General features: G+C 49.6%; 1 protein-coding gene across 2 annotated transcripts in view; it reads left to right on the forward strand.

Annotated features, from left to right (window-relative positions):
- Positions 1–20,242, forward strand: part of NOS1 (nitric oxide synthase 1) — a 174,764-nt gene that overhangs the window by 76,628 nt on the left and 77,894 nt on the right. The window contains exon 2 of one of the 2 annotated variants that reach the window (XM_026514576.4): positions 12,847–13,982. In XM_026514576.4, the coding sequence (XP_026370361.2) occupies positions 13,261–13,982 (722 nt within the window). In that variant the 5' untranslated portion in view covers positions 12,847–13,260. Of the gene's footprint in view, positions 1–12,841; positions 13,983–20,242 lie in introns of both variants that reach the window. The other variant, XM_044389890.3, reaches the window with a different exon arrangement.

Here is a 20,242-nt window from a genome sequence, read left to right on the forward strand (position 1 = left end):
GTGACTTTGGAGAACGTCCTTCAATCTGAGTTTGTTCAGTGCTTTTCTCATGATTGGAACAAGATGGTATCTGGGTTTTTTTTTTTAATTTGCTCCTTCAATATTTGTTTTGATTGGTAATAGAAAAACGTAGTTGGCCCCTTTTTACCCTGATCTCATGGTTGTTATTCCTTAGGATGGAGCTATAGTTACTTATTTAAGGTAAAACGTGGGTCAGCTCCAAGGGAAAATAGTAGCTAGATGATCGCCTGGGGTGAGACACTGGCGCGGCACAAAGATAGGAAGGTGGTAAGACCAGTCAGGGAAACGTGACATCATTTTATGTAATCTTCACAAGAGCCTCGCAAAGTAAATACTATTATTTGCCATTTTGCAGATGAGCAACCAGAGGCACAGAGATGCAAAATGTATTGCCCAAGGCCAGCAGTCAGTAAATGGCAGAGTCAGCATTTGAAGCCAGGACCTACAGTCTTAACTGCGACAGTCCCCCGCAAGCCTTCCTTGCCACTCTGTGATGTCAGCTTAGACGCTGCTCACGATGGCATCGTTCTCTTTTCTCTGTGATTTTACTGCAGAGGGATGTTTGCAGAGCTCTGTTCAGTAGGGCTGAATCAGGAGGGAAGGTGTCTCTCAGGGCTGAGGGTGGGGTGTCTTCTAGGGGCTTAGCAGGTGCACTGGTATGATGGGAGATAAAGACCCAGCCGGCTCAGGTAACCCCAAGGTAGAGTCAAGGAAAACGAATGGGGTCTTGGACTGTGTTCCCTCTAAATGAAGAAGGGAAGCTGGTTTCCATTCAGCTCTTGTTGGAATGAGTAGGCAGACTGGTCTGACATCAAAAGCGACAGCTCCGTTTACAGAGAAAGGTGTCACTCCAGGAAGGGTCTTTGTACGCACACCACCACGTTGAGGGAGGAAGCAGCTGAGGAGTTAAGGATGACAATTACAGGAAATGCTCTACAATTCTCAGTAGCTCTAACCCAGGGACAATGAGGCAGAATGAGCATCAGCCCCAGGGCATAAGCTGGGACATATGCAGAGGGCTGTCAGGAAGGTGGGCATCCGTCGAACACCTGGCTCAACCGGGGTCACCTACGGCAAAACCCAAGTCACTAAGCACATCTGTCCTTCCACTGAGCAGCGTCTAAAGGTGACCTTCCTTGTTTCCCTTTAAAACTCACTACATAACCAGGGTCCCACAGTCGAAATAAATACCTGCAGGGTCCTGGCAAGAAACACATGTGTGAGGGGGGCTGCATGGGGGCCCAGAGGAACTAGAGAGCCCACGCCCTATATAAAGGGGGCGCCACCACCCACTCCAGCTGTTTGCTGACATTCAGAAATACAGACCCAGTCCTCATGCTCCTTCCAGTGTTCCAAGAAAACTAGAAATTTGCATTTCACATGAGATTTCCCATTTTTACGTGATGGTACCCAATTTGGGGAGAAAAATGTGTTTAGCTGTGTTGACCCAACAACACTTGTATGTCATGCCTGCGGGCTCTTTGTAGCATCTGACCTGAGACTTTTTGAAGCAAGTGATATCCTAGGTCTAAAGCACTTTTGTGCAGAACAGCTTATAGTTTAGGTGGAAATGAAATTTCATTTGCGATTGCCATTTTCACAGGTCGAAAAATCGTCAGAAATCTGCAATTTTACTCGGTTCAGCCTAATATTGCTCCCTCGACTCAAGTGTTCTGCTTGAAGCTTCATGGGACTGCGAAAAAGTAATACAGGCATTTAGAGGCAAACTGGACCAATGTTTCTCAAGCCATAACGTGCACACCATCACCTGGGGGGTCTTCTGAAAATGCAGAGTCGGAGTCATAGGGCTGGGGTGGGGCCTGAGGCTCTGCATTCCTAACCAGCTCTTCGCTGATGACTGCTGGTCCAGGGGCCACACCGTATGTAGCAAGCACTAGACCATGTCTGTCACTGGTGATTTTACAAACTATATTGAGACCCCCCTCTTGGCCTCTCCTTTTTCTGAATCTGGGTGTTCTTACCCGAGCATGCGAGGTCTCATTTATTTGTTCTTTGATTTGTAATGGGCCGTGTTATCACCTCCCTGCAGCTGCTGGAGAGCAAGTCGGCTGATACTGACCTTGCCTCCCTGCACGGCAACCACCAGCCAGAATGGTGCTCCACATGTGGCGTGGGTGCTCCAGTCTCCATGGTCCCCCGCTGCTTCCTCTCACCACCCACCGGGGCTACTTCATTCAACAGCTGTGGACTCAGAGATTGAGCCTCCAATTTACTGAGCACCTACTATGCCCTGGGCACCTTGCTGTGCACCAAGGGTACAACAGTAAACCAGAAAACCAGGATCCCTGTCTTCAAGGAGCATACGGTTTCATAGTTCATTTAGGATGATAGGGTTTTGGAACAAAGCAGCTACTCAGTAAAAGCTGAGCAAATGAAGGAGTTGTGGCTGGGGTCTCTGATACTATGATCCTTATTTTTATTTGATTTTTTATTTTAAAAACTACATTGATATTTACGGCTCTGTTAATCAATACTAAATTTGTATAATCTGGTTTTTATCCTAATTGTGAATTTGACCTTTTAAATATTTACTTTGATGAGCAACTAGTATAGGGTCTGGGGACCCCTATAGGGCTCTAGGATACCTAAAAATCCTGGCATTGCATGCCAGCTTTCGTGATGATTTTCCCCTCCCTTCACCTGTCATGGCGTCTTCACACCCTCTGTTATCAACCCTGGGTAGGTAGATAATAATTGGAGGTGGTTCACCAGGACGGGAGGGTTAAGGGGATACTGGACTGCTCAGGCTTATTTTGAATAATCAAGAAACCAGTATAACAGACATGAAGGGCATCTACCAAGAAGGCTGCACCTCCCATCCTGAGATTAGCATTACCGTCAAATATAGGGCCCTGAAAAAATTTCCGAATTTCATGGGGGAAGCAAGGAAAATGAGCCTGTAACTTGAGTTTGAGAAGAAATCATGCAAGAGACCTGGATTCTCTCTCTGACTCCGTCTCTAAGAACCTTTGGCAAATCCTTCCCTATCTGTAAGCCTCAAACTTCTCATCTTAAAATGTAGGGTTAATCCAGTGACTTCTACTCTTGCTGCTTACTGGGTAATGGAGTGCTTAGAAAAATCATATTATGGACTCTCTCCCCATATAAACATGCATATGCACACACACAAAAGTTGTGCACAGAATTCCAGGATTGTCAGGAATCCCCGAGCCCTGCCAAGGGTCCATAGATTCCATATTGTGAACAATTGAAATGGAAAACCCTACAGTCCATTTCAGCCACCAATTACTAAAATTATAAGTGGTGGTCAGGCCAACTGAAATACATAGTAGTATTTGGAAAGTGGCAACAGCAAAGACTTTGAACTGTTATTATTTGTGGGTGATACAATTATCTGCTTAGAAAATCTGAGACTAAAATTTATGGGAGCTAATAAAAGAGTTCAGTAAGTAAAAAATAAAAAGCAAATCCTTTGAGTTCAGACAAACTTGGTTTGAATCCCCATCATTGACAGTAGCTGGATAAATTTCTGTGATGTAATGAAACTCTTTGAGCCTCAGTTTCAACATCTATAAAATGGGAATAATACAATCATGTCCTTCATATAGTTGTTGCAAGGATGAAATTAAATAATTCGGTGAAGTGTTTGCATATATAAATGTTCAAAATATTAGGTTGAACTATAAGACAGTGGTGAATTTGATCATTTGCAAACATGCCAATTTAATATAGTGCAACCTAATTAATAAAAATTCAATGAAAGAAATTGCTGTGGATAATTGATCATTTATTCAGTAAATATTTTGTGCTTAACAGGTGCTAACATATTTTAAGACGAGAGTGAATTATATCTTTCAAATCAAAGCAGACCTATGCTGCCTATGCAAATGTACATCAAACCCATACCTGCCTTGGCGAGCTATTTTTCCTCCTGTCCTTCACCCTTGTCCCCACATCCATGTTAATACAGAGCAGCTGCAAATGCATTTAGTCAATCTGGGAGTCTTGATCTTTTACTCGAGTTTAACCCATTTACATTTATTGTTTCTACTGATCTATCTGGCAGATGTGGTGTCATTCTCAGCATTGTTGTTTGTGTTTCCTATTTAATGTATTCTCTCTGCTGAAATTCATTTGTAACTGATTCGGACCAACGTGGATGCTATGTGCAGGGAACCTTCAAGTTAAAGGAGCAGATGTTATCACTCCTCCCTTAAAATAACCATTGTTACTTCTTTTACCTTCCATGGGCACCTTTTGCCTAACCTGCCTTCCCTGCACTAGGGACCCCCAAGGATGCCAGGCAGGAGAGGAGAAACTTGGTTGAGTCTCAAGTTAACACTGAGTGGCAATCTGAAGGGTACAATTCTTGATGTCCTCCTTGAAATACTCAACATTGCTACGACAGTTGACATTCATGGTTTACGGAGTGCTCTTTACAGCACCTGTCTTATTGAATCTTCACAAAAACCTTGGAAGTGGTTGTTATTACCTTTTCAGTTTCGCAAAAAGAAATTGATATAAAAAGTGTTTAATGACTTGCCCAAAATCAAATGGCTGGGGAATGAACCAAATCAAGTGTGTATTTTCCGTAACCCCTTTCATTCTCATGATTATGGAAATAATGGTATCAGGAAATGTTGACTCTTGCAGTATACTAGACCACAGTTAAATTATCTATTACTACTCAGGAAGGACAGTTTTATCAAATTAGTTTCATTCATTCTTATCCTTTCTTTTGCCCTATTTTTACCCTGACTTCCTGTGCTCTGTTAGCCAGGAAATGGCATCATGATCCATCTACTTGTAGAAGCCAGAAGCTGGGAAGTTACTAGGAACACCTCTTTCTCCTTTACCTGCTCTACCCGCTCAGTCACCACATACTGTTGACCCGACCTCCTAAATATCTCTTAAACCTGCCCGCTTCCTCCCTTCACTATGCTAACCACTGTCATTTCTCATCTCTGACCTCCAGCAGCCTCCTATCTGGGCTCTTCATAGCCAGCCTTGCCTCCTCTCCTCCCCCCCACCCCCACTATTTTCCATGCAGCAGCCAGAGTAATCTTTCTAAAATCTAAATCTGACCACAGAACTTCTCTCCTCAAAATTCTCCAGTGCTTGTCATCACTGTAAGAGTAAAGTACAAAATCTTTAACTTGGCTCTCAAGAGAGCTGCATGATCCAGCTTTCCAAAGACCTCTCCAGCTTTATAAAACATTGGCTTTCTTCTCCTGCCACCGTGGAGAGGGTACAGGGGAGTGGCTCAAATGCTTGTTCTCTCCGTTCTGGGTGCCTTCTGTCCTCCACCCCTCCCTCCCACTATCTACCACTTCAATCTGGCTAACTCTGTATTCTGACTCTTCCTCCAGGAAGCCTTCCCTGACCACCACTACCCAGATTGTTAGGCATCCTGTCTATACCTCTGTTAACACCCTGTATTTTCACTTTGTTCTACCTGCTGCGCTTGTCACTAATATCTCTCTCCACCCTCCCCCATCCTGTCCCCCCCAGTGGTAGGCTCTGAGGGCAGGGAAGCTGTCTGTCTTGTCTATCCCTGCATTTCCAGGCCCAGCTTCTTGCTGGCCCAGGTGGGAGCTATATAAGCATTCATAATGAGCAAGAGGATGGTGTGAATGGAAAAAAAAAAAAAAAAAGGAAGGGAGAGAGGAAGGGGAGAAAGGGAAGGGAGGAAAAAAGAGGAAAAGAGGGGAAGGTTAACTGGGGGTATGAAATATGCACTGTCTTTTTGCAACGATTCCTAGGAAGTGTTCCAGAGACCACTGGTAGTGCTTCATATTCACAGTAATGAGGCCATCCTCTTGGCTGTGATGATGTTCACATATCTTACCTGAGATCATTCATTTTCCCTGAGGTGCAATCTAAAGCGACTCTAAAAAGAGTAGTTTAGCTGTGCCACACATTTTGCATAGATTATCCCATCGAATGTACTCCCACTTAACTATCCCATGTAATGGGATAGTAACTACCTTAAAGGTAGAAACCATCATTGTTCCCATTTTACAGATGACAAGTCTGAGGCCAATAGGTAGTAGAAGTGGGTCACAAACCCTTGTCTTTTGGCTCTAACGCTCATTCCTTTGACCACTCCATGACACCACCAGCAATGGAGTATGTCTGGTGGGGGCTAGGGGGAAGACAGGTGCATCTCTGGGCATTTTTGTGCCACTGAGGGGTGATGGAAGGAATTTAATTACCTTAGCCCCAAACCCTGGAGTGTTCTGTCTATATGATGGATACAGTGCTCTACAGCCGACTGAACTCACTCATAAAAATGAGCTTTGCAAAATGAAGATAAAATGAAGACTCCGTAATTCCCTAGATCTGCTCCAACGTGGGGACTACGGCCCTGTAGCTCTCTACCGATGATGGACTGGACCCATGACATCGCCGTCCCACCCCGGTGGTGTTGACTCACCACCAGCGTCCAGGGCTCTCTCACTTGGGTCCATGCTCCAACACACCAAATCCCGCTCCTTTGGTGTCCTGAGGACACAGTGACAGGCACGCGCTCCACTGAAAAGTAAACCCAATCTGTGTGTCCACAGCGTTCTCTTGGTTCTTGAGCACTGGGTGCTTTAAGGAACGTATGTCCACTCGACAGCATAGACCAATAGAATAACGGGTGCTTATGTGATCATTATTAGTAATAGTAGTGGGAAGAGGGTTCATTTGTTGGGCTCTTACTGTAGTGTATGGCAGATTGTAAGAACTCAAAAAATACTATTATTCCATCTTCACAGACACTCTGAAGAGATGCTGTTATCCCCATTTTATAGATGCAGGAACTATGACTCAGAGCAGTTAAACAACTTGTCCGCCACCATAAAGCCAAGTGGAAAAACTAGAGTACCCGTTTAAGACTGTGCCCTTTTTTTGTATATGTTACAAAAACACAGTAAAAGATGAATAAGCATGACAAAGGGACACCCCCCAAAAAAGAATATAAAACAAAAAGTAAGCTTTCTTCCCATCCCACCCCTAGCCTTCCAGTACCCTTTCCCAGAAGCAAACACTGTTACCAGTATGTTGGATGTTTTTCCAGAGATATTCAGTGCATCTCCAAACTTACATGAAAGTATGGATGAATACATAGGATGGATATGTAACTATATTTATATATCCGTGCTCTCCGCCTTTTAAAATTTAACAGTGTAACTTGAAGATCATTCCCCATTGGTTCTTTTAGATCTAACCTGCCCCCCCTTATTTAATGCCTGCCCAGAACTCCATTGTATGGACGTGCCATTGGTTATTTAATCTGTTGATATTCTGAACGACCCTGCACGGAAGGGTTGCGTGTGTGTCTGTGTGTAAGGATGTTCCTTCTAGTTTATCTGCAGGAGAAAGTCCTAAAAATTGAATTGCCAGGACAAAGATCTGTGTGTTTTAAATTTAGGGTAGGTCCTGTCAAACCGCCGTTCAAAGAGGTAGTGCAAAGCAGCAGTGAGAGAGCGCGAGGGTTTCCCAAAGCCTGACGACGACAAGGTGAACTATCAAACTGGAAACGCCTGTGAATACTCACCCCACTCACTCTGACTTAGGCTCATGAGGCGTCGGCACTAGATCTGGGAAGTTCAGGGTCATCATCAGCAAACTGTAGCCGTGAAACTGGGGCAGTTACATGTCTGGGGTACCCCGTGGGGCCAGGGTACCCCTGTCTCTGGGATCCCCAAGACACAGAATGCCAACTTACCCCCCTGATTTGCAGAGGTTGGCGGGTTTGTAGCTATGACTTGCCAGCGTGGGAGAAAGCCCGTCAGCTTGATTCCCGGGTGGTGTTCTCTCTGGGGAAAGACTGCAAATTAGCAGTTCGGGAGATGTAAGGAAGTTGGTTGCTTTGTCGTGTTTTGTTGTTGCTGTTGTTTGAAAGAGCACAGTTGGGTTACGGTGTGGGTCTCTTGTTTGTGTGGAGGGTGGCGGTATTTTGTTTTGTTTTTAAGACATGGAGACTTGGGATTTGTTTTTAAATGAGATCGGAGGGAGATGGGAATCAGAGCTGTAACTCCATCAGAGATTTTGTGGGTGTGCGAACAGAAAACACCCAGGAGTTCACAGGCTGGGTGTTGTTTTTTCTTCAGTATTGCTCATTTAAAAGGTAATACACATGTAATTAAAAACATAATTTAAATGATAAGCAAATAGAAAAATAAGGTGGACAGTGCAAAGTATGTCTCCCTCCTACTTCTGACTTCTAATATTCCTTGTGAATTGCAACTGATGATACCCATTCCTTCTAGAATATTCTCTGCATTTACACGTGTAGAATTTACATGTATTTTTGTATCTTGGAGCTCATTTCATAGTTGTGAGTAGAGATCCGCCTCATTCTTTTTAATGAAACATTTATTGTATATAGAAGGGTTAGACTTCAGATGACCTTCGGATGATGGAATGTTGAGCACTCCACTCTTAGCCTGGGTGACATCCTACTATTACCTCTCTCTTCACATCGTTCTAGGTAGATTCTCTCCCCACCCCCTCCAGTCTCCATCACACCTATTCTCAGAGGTCAACCTCAAAAGTGGCAAGATCTTTGCTAACGCTCTGTGTCATTTTTCTGGTTTCTTTAGAAAGAAGAATTATCTTCTGCCTGGTGAAGTTACCAGTAGATTCTCAAGGGGGACTAAGGGACAGTGGGATACAGAGAGGAGGTCAGACTCTAGACTACACTGCCCAATGGCAATACAGTGCGGTCCACATGGGTGATTTTTAAGTGTATATTAGTCACTTTAAAAAAGAGTTTAAAAAGCCACAGGTGACATTAACTTTCATAATAATTTTGTTTAACCCACTATAGCCACAATATTATCTATTCAACGTGTAACCAATATTGAAAAATTATTGAGCTTTTTTTATGTTCTTTTTTTTTTTTCAAACTAGCCTTTGAAACTCAATGTGTGTTTTGCTCTCCCAGTAGATCTCAGTGGAACCAGCCACAGTTAAGGGGTTTCAATGGCCACATGTGGCGAGCGGCTGCCCAGCTGGAGAACACGGCCCTAGACCCCCTCACCTGTCGCTGATCCATGTTGAATGAACCCCTTGCTTCTCAAGGCTTCTGTTTCCTCATTTTTGAATGGGAGTTGGGTTGGATGATCTCAAGAGCTGCCCTTCATTCTGATGTCCTCTGACTTTCAGTGCTAAAAATGGAAGGTCATGGACAAGCCAGGACAAATGGGTCTCAGATAGCAGCTTATCTTGCCATCTGTAAAATGGGGACAATGAAATGTCACCCTGATCAGAGTGAGGATGAAAAATATGACAGCCGATGAGGATGTGCTTTGGGGAGAAAGAGAAATGAGGCATGTTATGGGGTTGGTGTTAGGATTGGGATTGACCGCGGTGAGTGCTCAGAATCCACTCGCTAGACCCAAGGTTGCCTCTCAGGCTCACTTCTCTGAACCCCACTCACCTCGTCCATGGGTAACGTGGGGCTAGGAGTGTTTCCATACAGTCTCTGCCAGAATCAAATAAGGCACCCAAGCAGAGGGCTCAGTGCCACGCTTAGCACACAAGAAACTCTCCATTACTAGAGGCTGCTGCCGTCCCCACCCCTCTGGTTGCAGAAACGCAGCCCAGATGGGGAGTGGCTTGCCCAAGGTCGCACGGTGAGATGGTAGTAGCAGACGCTGGCCTATTTTGGCTCCCTCCTTGTCACTGGCAGCTGTCCCGAAAGTCAGCCGCTAATTTCCTCGCAGCAAGGTAAATGAAATAAATACACCCAAAACCGCTGAACTACTCGAATGAGGACTGGGTCCAAGTATCGTTTCCATGGTATATACGCTGGCGTGTACGCATGTGATTTGTTTAAAATCACAGTTCCAAAGGGCGGAGGCTGGTTTGGCAGGACGTGCCGCCCAGCACCCAGCTCCCTGTGTTCAGAGCCCCGTTCCACGACCAGTGCCAGGTTCCGCCAGATTTCCAGCAAAGGGCCCCCTCTAGACGGCACATGAACTACCTTTGGTGAAAGTGGGATGGTGTAGAAAATTAGAATTAAAAGCCAGGAAGCCTGAATCGTCACATATTATATAACAATAACGGGAAGCCCTTTCTGCTGGGCATTTGCTGTGTGACATTGCTGAGTACCATGCATTCACCATTTTCATTAATCCTTCTGGTTACCCAGGGAAGTGGTAACTGCCTAACAATCCCATTTTACAGATAAGGAAATAGAAGTTCCAGGAAAGTAAAGAACTCACCTAGAAACACCCAGACAGAGCCAGAAGGAGCCTTAAAAATCTTTCCTGGGGCAGAAGGGTCGCCAGCCACTCCAGGGGACCCAGGAGCCTCCTGGACAGTGGACATTCACAAGCCGGGACAAGTGGGTCTCCCTGTTGCAGCTTAATGTATTCATCTGTACGATGGGGAATATTCAAACCTGACCTTGGTGAGTGAGGATAAAAATACAGCAGCAGATGAGGGTGTGTTCTGGAGAGGTAGAGGAGGGAGACAGGGTGTTGTGGGATTGTTATTAGGATCAAGGTGGACCTTAGCGAGTGCTTGGAATCCACTGGCTTAGACACAGGACTTGTCTCTCTCTCAGCAGACACTACATATCCCTGCTTCTCCCAAGCCCAGCCTCTTTCCAGTGCCTTCCAAAGATCAAGTTGCCTTTCTAAGGCCAAAGTGTGAGAAACAGCACCCCAGTTTCCCAAGCGCCAGCCAACAGCCCTCCCTGGTTTGAAAACCAACCGAGAAAGAGTTTGAAAAGCTGAGTGTAGCTGAGAAGGCTTGTGGATTGCTTTATTCTCTTTCTTTTTTCTTGAGCCAGGCCCAGGCTCTGTCCTTTTTAGGGTCTGGCCCAAGCCAAAAGTGGAAGAAAATCACTTGGAAACCTCGCCTTCCCTTTGCAGCTCACCTGCAAATCCCTTCTTTAATTGAAGAACGGAGTCCACTGCCAAACTTGGACGAACATCCTGGGTTCGGTACCCAGAAGAAATGGGGCTTGGGGAGAGTTAAGGAAGCAAAGGGGTCAAGGGAGGACCGATCCTCCCCAGTGAGGAAAGACAGGGGTTCTGGATGGTTCTCTCTGCAAACCAGAACCTCGGCAGCAAGATGCTGAAAGACACTCAGCCGGTCGACACGCGAGCTCCACACGCTCACACACGCAGCAGAGAAACGACACAGCATGAGGGCAATGCATGAATACACAGAGAGAAACACACACACACGGCGACACCAGATGGAGAACGCAGCCCGGGCTGGGCCTGGGTATTCATTATCCCCTCACCCACACAGAGGGGCTGCCGCAGTTACATAAGGCAGGCTGCAAAAGGGGGAGGCTGACTTACTAACCACCCCGCCCTGAGGGGATCTGGGAAGCGGCACCTCCCCCTTGGGGGGTGTCTGCACCCACCTCCTGCTCACAGAGGCAGTGGGAGCGCATCAGCTGCCTCAGCCCCCGGATGACCCCGGGAGTTCGCTCAAAGGGAAATGGGGGAGTGAGCGTCACTTGTTAGGCGTGGCAGATGGGGGCTCCCTCCTTGCGCTAAGCCTGGTGAGGATGCCGACAGAGAAGGGTGTTCGGGAAAGAGCTGGAACCTGGACTTGAGCTGGGGGTTAGAGAAAGATGGAGGGGTTCTCTGCTGCCTCCCACCTGCCCCCTACTCCACCCACAACCTCAGATCACCTGCTCCATGCCAGACACAGAGGGCACACTTCCATAGCTGCCCGCCGTCTTCGTGCCCTGCGTGCAGACGCCTCACCTGGGCCGCAACACCCCCAGCTGAGCCCCCTCTTGCCCCTTAGCACCCCAACCATACCCCATTTCTCCAAGACTCCGGGAGCCAGCAGGAGTTGAGAGAATAACCAGAATATCAAGTTTTCTCAACCGGAGTGTAAGTTTAGAAGCTCGGGCTTGAGAGTGGGGCAGACCTGAGTTCAAGGCCTCTCTTTGCTGTCATTTCTATGTGACTTTGGACAACTAACTAAACCCCTTCCCAGGCTTCTCATCTATTGAAGGGTAACCGTGAGGATCAAAGGCAAAAATACCTCCACGTACATGAAGAGCATACGTGTTCAATAAGTGTCTGCTGTATTTCATCTTCTGGGATTTTTCTTCATTCGGCAAATACTCATTGAGCACCTGCTGTGTGCTTATGATAGCCCCGGGGGTATACAGTCCGCTCTTCTTAATGTTTCCCTATTAGGGTCGCAGGCAGGCTGTGGAGTACAGATGTCCTCTAAAGTTTTGTGTGGGCCCATGTCTTTGGTATTTGTTATAGCAAGTTGGCTTTATGATGATTTGTAACGTGACCAAGTCTGTCCTTTGGAGCCTGGAACAGGTTAATAGTTACAAAAATGGTCAGAAAGGCCAACTGACACCATTGGTGACATTCCCTTTCTGGTGGGTTTGTCGTGGAGGACTTTGGGGGTGGCCAGGACAGAGAGCCCCAAGATTCGTGCTGGCTGAGCTCTTGACACATGAGTGGAAAATGTTTGTAAGGTACAGAGAGCTGAAGGCTGCGTGACAAGTTGGAATGGTGGCTTCTCAAGATGGGAAAGAGAGAAGAGATGAGATTGTGATTCTTGCCATTTGACTTCTAGGCTATCAGTGGTTTCCCCAGGGAGACCCTTGGTCTCAGGGGGCTTTGATCATGGGAGATGAAACCAGACAATTTGCAGCTAATGGGGAACGTTCCCCCCACCCCACCCCGGGGAGGAAGGATTACATTTCAAGGTTGGCTTCCAAACTCCAGTGTCTTGTGGCTAGACTTCTCAGTTGGTTGCATTTCCCATCTCGCTTTTGAAGGTGGCTCTGGGCACTCCACATCAATCTCTCTTTTGTAACTTCACCCCCTCCCTCGCTCCTTCTCTCCAGCACAGGTCTGACGGGCTCGCGATGCCCAGAGAATCACGCACAGGAACTTGTGTCACCTCGAGACACATCTAGACACCTCCACCAGACACTTCTCCTCCCCAGTCGGCCTGACCTGTTGCTTAGGGACACATTCCACGGCTTCTCCTGACGTCTGCCTGATCAACCATCACTTCCTAGAGAACAAGGAGGAAGGCAGACGCAGGAAATCATGCCACCGATGGCCGGACGGCAGTGAGTGGGTGACGCCGAGTTGACGTCAAAGACGGAGAAGACGAACCCAAGAGCAGCTCATTCCTGAGACTCCTGGAGGCACGAGCCCCCAGCTCTTCCTCTCGGCACGGCGTGCAGCCTGGCTCCTCCTGCTGAAAACATCTTGGCTTGACGTATTTTAAGTCTTCGGACCCCTGACACTAGACACCATGGAGAATCAGGTGTTCAGTGTTCAGCAGATCCAACCCAATGTCATTTCTGTCCGCCTCTTCAAGCGCAGGGTGGGGGGCCTGGGCTTCCTGGTGAAAGAGCGGGTGAGTAAGCCACCCGTGATCATCTCCGACCTGATCCGAGGGGGCGCCGCGGAGCAGAGCGGCCTCATCCAGGCCGGCGACATCATCCTCGCCGTCAACGGCCAGCCCTTGGTGGACCTGAGCTATGACAGTGCCCTGGAGGTGCTCAGGGGCATCGCCTCTGAGACCCACGTGGTCCTTATTCTGAGGGGCCCCGAGGGCTTCACCACTCACCTGGAGACCACCTTCACCGGGGACGGGACCCCCAAGACCATCCGGGTGACACGGCCCCTGGGCCCCGCCACCACAGCCGTCGATCTGTCTCACCAGTCATCGGCCAGCAAAGAGCACACACCGCCAGTGGATGGGGCCGCGGGTCCTGGCAGTGGGCCACAGCATACCCAGGACAGTGGGCGGGAAGCCGGCTCGCTCTCGAATACCAACAGCCTGGCTCCCAGACGCCCTGGCCAGGACCCTACCAAGAAAAGTGCCGGGGTGGCCCCCCAGGACGGCCAGAACAGTGAATTGCTCAAAGAGATAGAACCTGTGCTGAGCCTTCTCACCAGTGGGAGCAAAGGGATCCATGGAGCGGGACCTTCCAAGGCAGAGACAAAAGATGCGGAAGTCCAGGTGGACAGGTAAGTTCTAATGTGCGCGCGTGTGTGCGTGTGTGCGTATACGTGTGCTGTGCAAGCATGTTCTGCAGCTCGGTACCAGAGCCCAGGAGCCAACCGAGCCGCTCCAGACACTCACACAGGCACAGCCACTCGACCATCTTTGCCTCTTTCCCTTAAAACTGCAATCGTGAGAGCGAAATGGGCATATCTTCTAGCCGGTATCTCTTGCCGTGAGACCCAGAGCTAAGAGTCATGGTAGCTGAGGTCATGTCTTCCAGCAACCCCTCAAGGTGGGTGTTCTTGCAGTCTGCAATTCACGGGGCAGAAGACTGAGGCTCAGAGGGAAGGGGCCTCTCCCAAGTCACCCAGTGAGCGAGAGGCGCGTGTCCATGGCAGCCTTGGCATAGGGTGAATGCCAAGGTCCTGGGAAGAGAGAGGGGATGAGCTGAGGCCTGGGTAACCCTCAACCTAAACCAGCTGTCTCCTTGTGAGAGCCGCCTGGGGGTAAGGAAGGTTCTAAAGGAAGGAAGGGAGTGGAATCAAAGCAGAGAACTGACCACGGCTCCCCCAAAGCAGTGGTCTTGCTCATATTATGCAGGAACCAAGGCTAGAACATGAAGACCCGGGTCCCAGCCCCTCTACGTTTGCCAGATTGGCATTTTCTGATTCTGGGGAGGAAGAGAGCAGGCGATACAGTGGGTGATTCTAGCTCCTTCTTTGGGGAGGAATTGGCAGCTGGGCCAGGGGGTCAGAGAATAGTGGGTCCAGAGATATGAGAGAGAGGGAAGTTTCTCTCTGTCCCCTCCTGCTCTCATCTTAGATTCGCACTAACCCTACAGCCCCTATTACTTATCCACCCCCCACTCCAGAGGAGGCTCAGGGGTGGGGCCACCCAGCACCCAGGCCAAAATATCCCACCCGCCTCCCCAGGGACCCCTGAGTGTCCAGAGAGCACTCAGAGCACTCCAGGCTGTCCCTCAGGAGCCTGGAATAAAGCAACTCTCCAGGCGCTGCACTGATTCATTTAACAGATGTTCATTGAAGACTTACTGTGGCCGGACACTGCTCTGAGCACCAGGGGTAAAGCAGTGAATGGAACAGACACCCTCTGACCTTGTGAATGAATGAAATAGACAAGCCCCTTGACCTTGGGGAGCTTGTGGTGTGGTGGGGAAGAAGGATAAATGAGATAAAGGTGTTAAAATATGTAGGCCATCAGTGGTATGTGCTAAGGAGATGATAAATGGAGCAGGGAAGGGGTGAGGAAGTATCGGGGAGGGTGAATTTTAAAGAGAGAGGCTAGGCAGTTCTCAAGGAAGGTGACACTGGGAGACCTGGTGGAAGCAGAAGAAGGCACCCCACCTCAGGCCACCATTGCTTCCTGGAGCTTTTCTAACTTCTCACACCTGGGCAAAAAGCAAACCAATTCCAGCAAGACCCCAAGAGGGAAGACGGATGCTGTGTCAGAAGCCCTCAGGGGTTCCCTGCTCCCCTTTGAGCTCCTGTCCTCCAGCCTGCTCCCTTCTGTCTTCACATTCCTGGGGGCAGCTTGGAGTCTCCCCCATACCTCTGGTCCCATCTCCACAGGAGATGGAGAGTCTTGGCCCCAGTACACAGGACATGGTATGACTGTCTTGGTGGGGGAAGTGGCTGGGAGCCCCTGTCATCCTGACCTTCCTTTCCAGAGCTGGGGGCCAGGATCAGCCCTCGGAGCTGTCCTGGCTTGCAGAGATCTGGGGCCCAGTTCACCCATGACTAGCATGGAGACCCCCACCCCAGGCTAGAACCAGTCTTCAGGGGAGCTGCCGCCTCCCCGGGCTCCCCACAGTGACACACACAGTAGAGACGACATCATTTTGACGTAGCTTCTGGAAAGCCACCAGCCCCCAGGTCTCATTCAGTGGACTTAAATCCGAAAGCAACTGTAGAATCCAGATTCAATCATGGGCCTGGTTTCGGGGAGACAGCAGCAGTGCCTCCCCTCAAAGGCTCCTGGGCATAACCTCTTCCTCAACACGCCTTCTCCCGGGAAGAGCAGCAGGACCCAGAGTGAGTGTGGCATTCCCTCCTGGGGTCTCCATCTAGTGTCCCAGACACTCGGTTCTGATTCTCAGCTGGGCACCGGGCAGGCATGGGGTCCCGAGCATCGGAATTCCCCGGGGCTTTATTTCAGCCCCACCCCAGACCCCAGAGCCCGAATCTCCCTGTGTGATATGGAGAAGTCCCCGGCAGGTCCCTCCGCCTCCCAGAAGCCAGTCCGACCCTCTCCCAGCTGACAGGGCAGGGCACACAAGCCCAGTGCAAACACTAGGCTTGGGGGAGGACATCAGATATGAAGGACTTGAATAGGAGCCCTATTATCTGCCAGGCCTCAGGGGCCTCTCCAAATACCAACTCAGAAAAGCAGCCTGCATTTCCCCGAGCACGGGGGTAGGACACGCCGGTCTGACATGGGGTCTCCTCCGGCAGACCTAGTTTCCCAAATTGGGAGGCTGCACCTGAGCCCTCGACCTGTCCTCATCCATCACAGCCTTCCCTCCAGTGACCAAAAGAAGCAGAAAACGCTGCTTTGGAGGAGGTGTGGTTTGGAAGAAAGTGGCGCAGGGCAAGTCCAGGGCTCCATGAACCCTGCTGAGGGCGACGGTTCTAAGCATGAGTATTATCTGACCCCAGGGCGTGTGTCCCTGGCTCAATGGCTCACACCTGTGCTGGACTCAGAACCGCACCCCCCACCCTCCGCCTCTGTAACAAATATTTTTAAATGCCCCCTTTACTAAGCAGGAGCTAATTCGTAGACCATATAACCTACTCACACTTTACAGTTGTTCATCAGTATAATGCCCTAACTATAAAATAAAGGAGGCCAAGCATCAAAGTAATTTACAGTAAGGGCGTCTGGGCAGCACAGTCAGCTAGGCATCCGACTCTCGGTTTCGGCTCAGGTCGTGATCTCAGGGTCGTGGGATCCAGCCCCGTGTCAGGCTCTGTGGTCAGCGGAGAGTCTGCTTGGGTTTCTCTCTCACTCTGCCCCAACCCCCTGGGCGCGCTCACCCTCTCTCTCTCTCTCAAATAAATAAATCAATCTTTAAAAGAAAAAAAGTAATTTATAGTAACAGAAACTATACTTTAATATATCAGTGCTTGGGTATTTGCTCCTACACGTAGAATTAGCCCACACACGACAGTGTCACATGCAGATCTGACACAGTGTGTTGTTTTGGCAACTCTAATGCCACTAGCAGTGTCGCTGCTAGACCAAATTGGGATCTCGGCTCAGGAATCTCAGCTTGCTTCTGATCTGGGTGGATGTCCAAAAGTCGAGTGGCAGCCAGGCCCCTTCTTCCTCGTGTGGGTTTGTCCCTGGCACTGCAGAATGTCTCCCCCGCCCCACCCCCACTACGAGGCCAGGAGCTCTCCCCATCGTTGGAACAACCAAAACTTTTGGTTGTTGCAGACGTGCCCTCCAAAATTACCAAACTGTCTCCCAGGGGCTGAAGTAAATGTCGTGCTAAGTGTCAGCATCCCAAGTCAGGAAATGGAAGCCCAGAGACAGAATGGTGTTTAGGGTCACTCTCGGGCCTGGCAGGCCAGGGAGCATGCAAGCCCCTTGGAGCATGTGACTGCTTGGAAACGACGCATCCTTCCAGGGGCTTCCCCGTCCAGGCTGCTTTTTGGGGTGGGGGTCAGAGCTGGCTTCTGGATGGCCAGGTGACAGTGAGGCCGGCTGCCCACCGGGCTTGGAGACCCCCATCCCGGTCACAGGCAGCAGTCTGTGTCTTCTGAGGGGCCAAGCAGAGACTGGGGCCATCCCTGGTTCTCCGCAGTGCCCTTGACTTTCCTGTTCTCTTGGCCTCGTTTCCTTCCTTCCCTCTTTCCTCTTGGACACAGACCTAGTCTGCTTCATGCAGCTCCTTTCCCTCGCGGGGCATCCCTGGTCCTGTTGTTTGGGGATGCTGGCCCTTTGCAGGGGGGAGACACGATGTGTGGTCTAGACACAGTCTCACCCTGGATCCCAGGGAGAAGGTGGGCCTGGCGCATGGTGGCAGCGTGTGTGGTGTGTAAGGAAGGGAAATCTGGGGGCTTCCGGGACCTTCTGCCCTTGGGAGCGGTCACTTTAAAACGCTGCGTGTCAGAGGATATCCAGGTTGTTCAGCTTGCTGCCCTGAAGGAGGGTTCTAAAGAGGCCAAGGTCCCTGGTCCAGCATCCATCTGGACCAGCCTGTCAGCCTCGCCCTGTGCTGTGATCACTTCCCCCCCACCTGCAAGGGACTCGGGTACTTACAGAGTAACTTCCCAGCAGCCATCTCTTCCGAGCTGGGGAGAATTCAGCTCCCTAAGCAGGGTGTGTGGTTTGGGCCCCCTTATCGGCAAGAAAACTGAGACTCCGAGAGGTGGAGCCGTCTGCCCAGAGCCACACAGCACTGGCCGCAGGGTGCCGTTCTGGCTTCTACCTAGAAATCTCACTGCCGCCGTCTACAGTTAAAGAGAACCCAGGCAAGAGAGTGCGGCTGGAGGCACAGAAGTCAATTTCGAGCCTAGAGAATGAGCTTAACTGGGGAGAGGAGGTCTCCAGCAACAAGCCTGTGTTCTGTGATGATGATGCGGGCCAACCTGTCCTGAGCACTCCAGGTGGGCCTGGCCCATGCGAAAGTCTTAACGTCAATGAATTCATTTGCTCCTCACAGCACCCCGTTTTCCTAATAAGCAAACCAAGGCTCAGAGAGGTGCACTCACTTGTACCAGGTCACATAGTTCCCAAGTGACAAAGCCAGGACTTGAACCCAAGCCTGTGCTCTTGGCTGCTACCAGCATAGATGGCACTGTTGGCCACAGCGTACTTGACCGCTGGCCATCAAGTTGCTGAGGACATTGGAGTATTTTCTCAGTGTGGAAGGGAGAGAGAGATGAGAGATAGCACCCCTGGAGAACTGCTCTCAGACCAACCAGTGACGGCACTGACTCCGGGAGCTCCTCTCTGGCCGCGCTTGACATGACTCATGGCTTTGAATCACTCTGTTGGCATTGACTCCAGTGACTGCCTTCACGCTGAAGGTCAGTGTGAGTTTTCATTCTCACCCTGACCAGTTGAACATGAGGGGCTTCCCCAGTCCGTCCTTCCCTGGGGAAGAGAGGGAAGTCCTATTTATAGAGTCGTTACTCTTCCTTTGCCCTCTCTTCCCTCTGGGCCCCCACCATTTTGTCAGGTGGGCACCCAGCCCCCCATTCTGGGGAAGAGCTGTGGAATACGCCCACCCAGCCACCCACTCACCCCAGATGGCGTGTAACCAGGGGGCTTCTCACCATCTTTCGTTCAACAAATATTTATTTAACATCTGTTCTGCCTCAGCTGCTGTCCTCAGAACTGGGGATCCACAGATGAGCCTCTGCCATCATGGGGTTATGGGCAAGAAATGAATAAGGAACAGGTAGACTTAGCCATCATTTTAGATAGTGACACGTGCGTGAAAGAAACGAAATAGTGATTTGAAGAAACATGGCTTGGGGTTAGGTAAAAACAAAACAAAACACACATACACACACAAACCTAGATCAGAGAGTCGGAGAAGGCCTCCCTAAAGAGGCAAAATTTATACTGGGGCCAGAAGGTGCAAACCATGTGAAATCTAGGGAAGGGCATTCCTGGCAGAAGGTACAGCAGGAGCAAAGGCCCTGAGGCAGGAACAAGGTTGGGATATTCAAGGAATGGAAAGAAGGTCTGTGGGCCGTGAGCGTAGTGCGTAGGAATAAAGAGCTAGGCAGTGACATCATACACATGGCCCGGACCACTCATCCCACCCACCCACCACCACCATGCTATCCCTGTCCCTCCCACCAAACACTCACTGTCTCAGTTTCCCCTGCTCCTTGCTGCAGTAAAAAGACCACAAATGTGGTGGCTTAAAACAACACGCATTTGTTCTTCTACAGCTCGGGGGGTCTTGGGTCTGGGGGCTCTAGAGGCAGATCTGTTTCCTTATCTTTTGCAGCTGCTAGAGCTGTATTCCTTGCCTTTCTTGGCTGGCCGCCCCGTCGTGCCCCTTCAAAGCCAGCACACAGCACCTTGCTTCTGGGGTCACATGGCCTTCCTCTCTTATGACTGATCTCCCTCTGCGTCCTTCTTATAAGGACATGTATGATGGCATTTAGGGCCCACCCAGTTAATCCAAGATCATCTTCCCATTTTCAAGGTCCTTAACTTCATCACCCCTGCAAAGACCCTCTTTCCACCTAAGGTGACATATATAGGTTCCAGAGGTTAGGGCTTAATGTCTCTGGGGGCC

The sequence above is a fragment of the Ursus arctos genome, unplaced genomic scaffold, assembly GCF_023065955.2.
Source record: "Ursus arctos isolate Adak ecotype North America unplaced genomic scaffold, UrsArc2.0 scaffold_34, whole genome shotgun sequence".
Lineage (NCBI taxonomy): Eukaryota > Metazoa > Chordata > Mammalia > Carnivora > Ursidae > Ursus > Ursus arctos.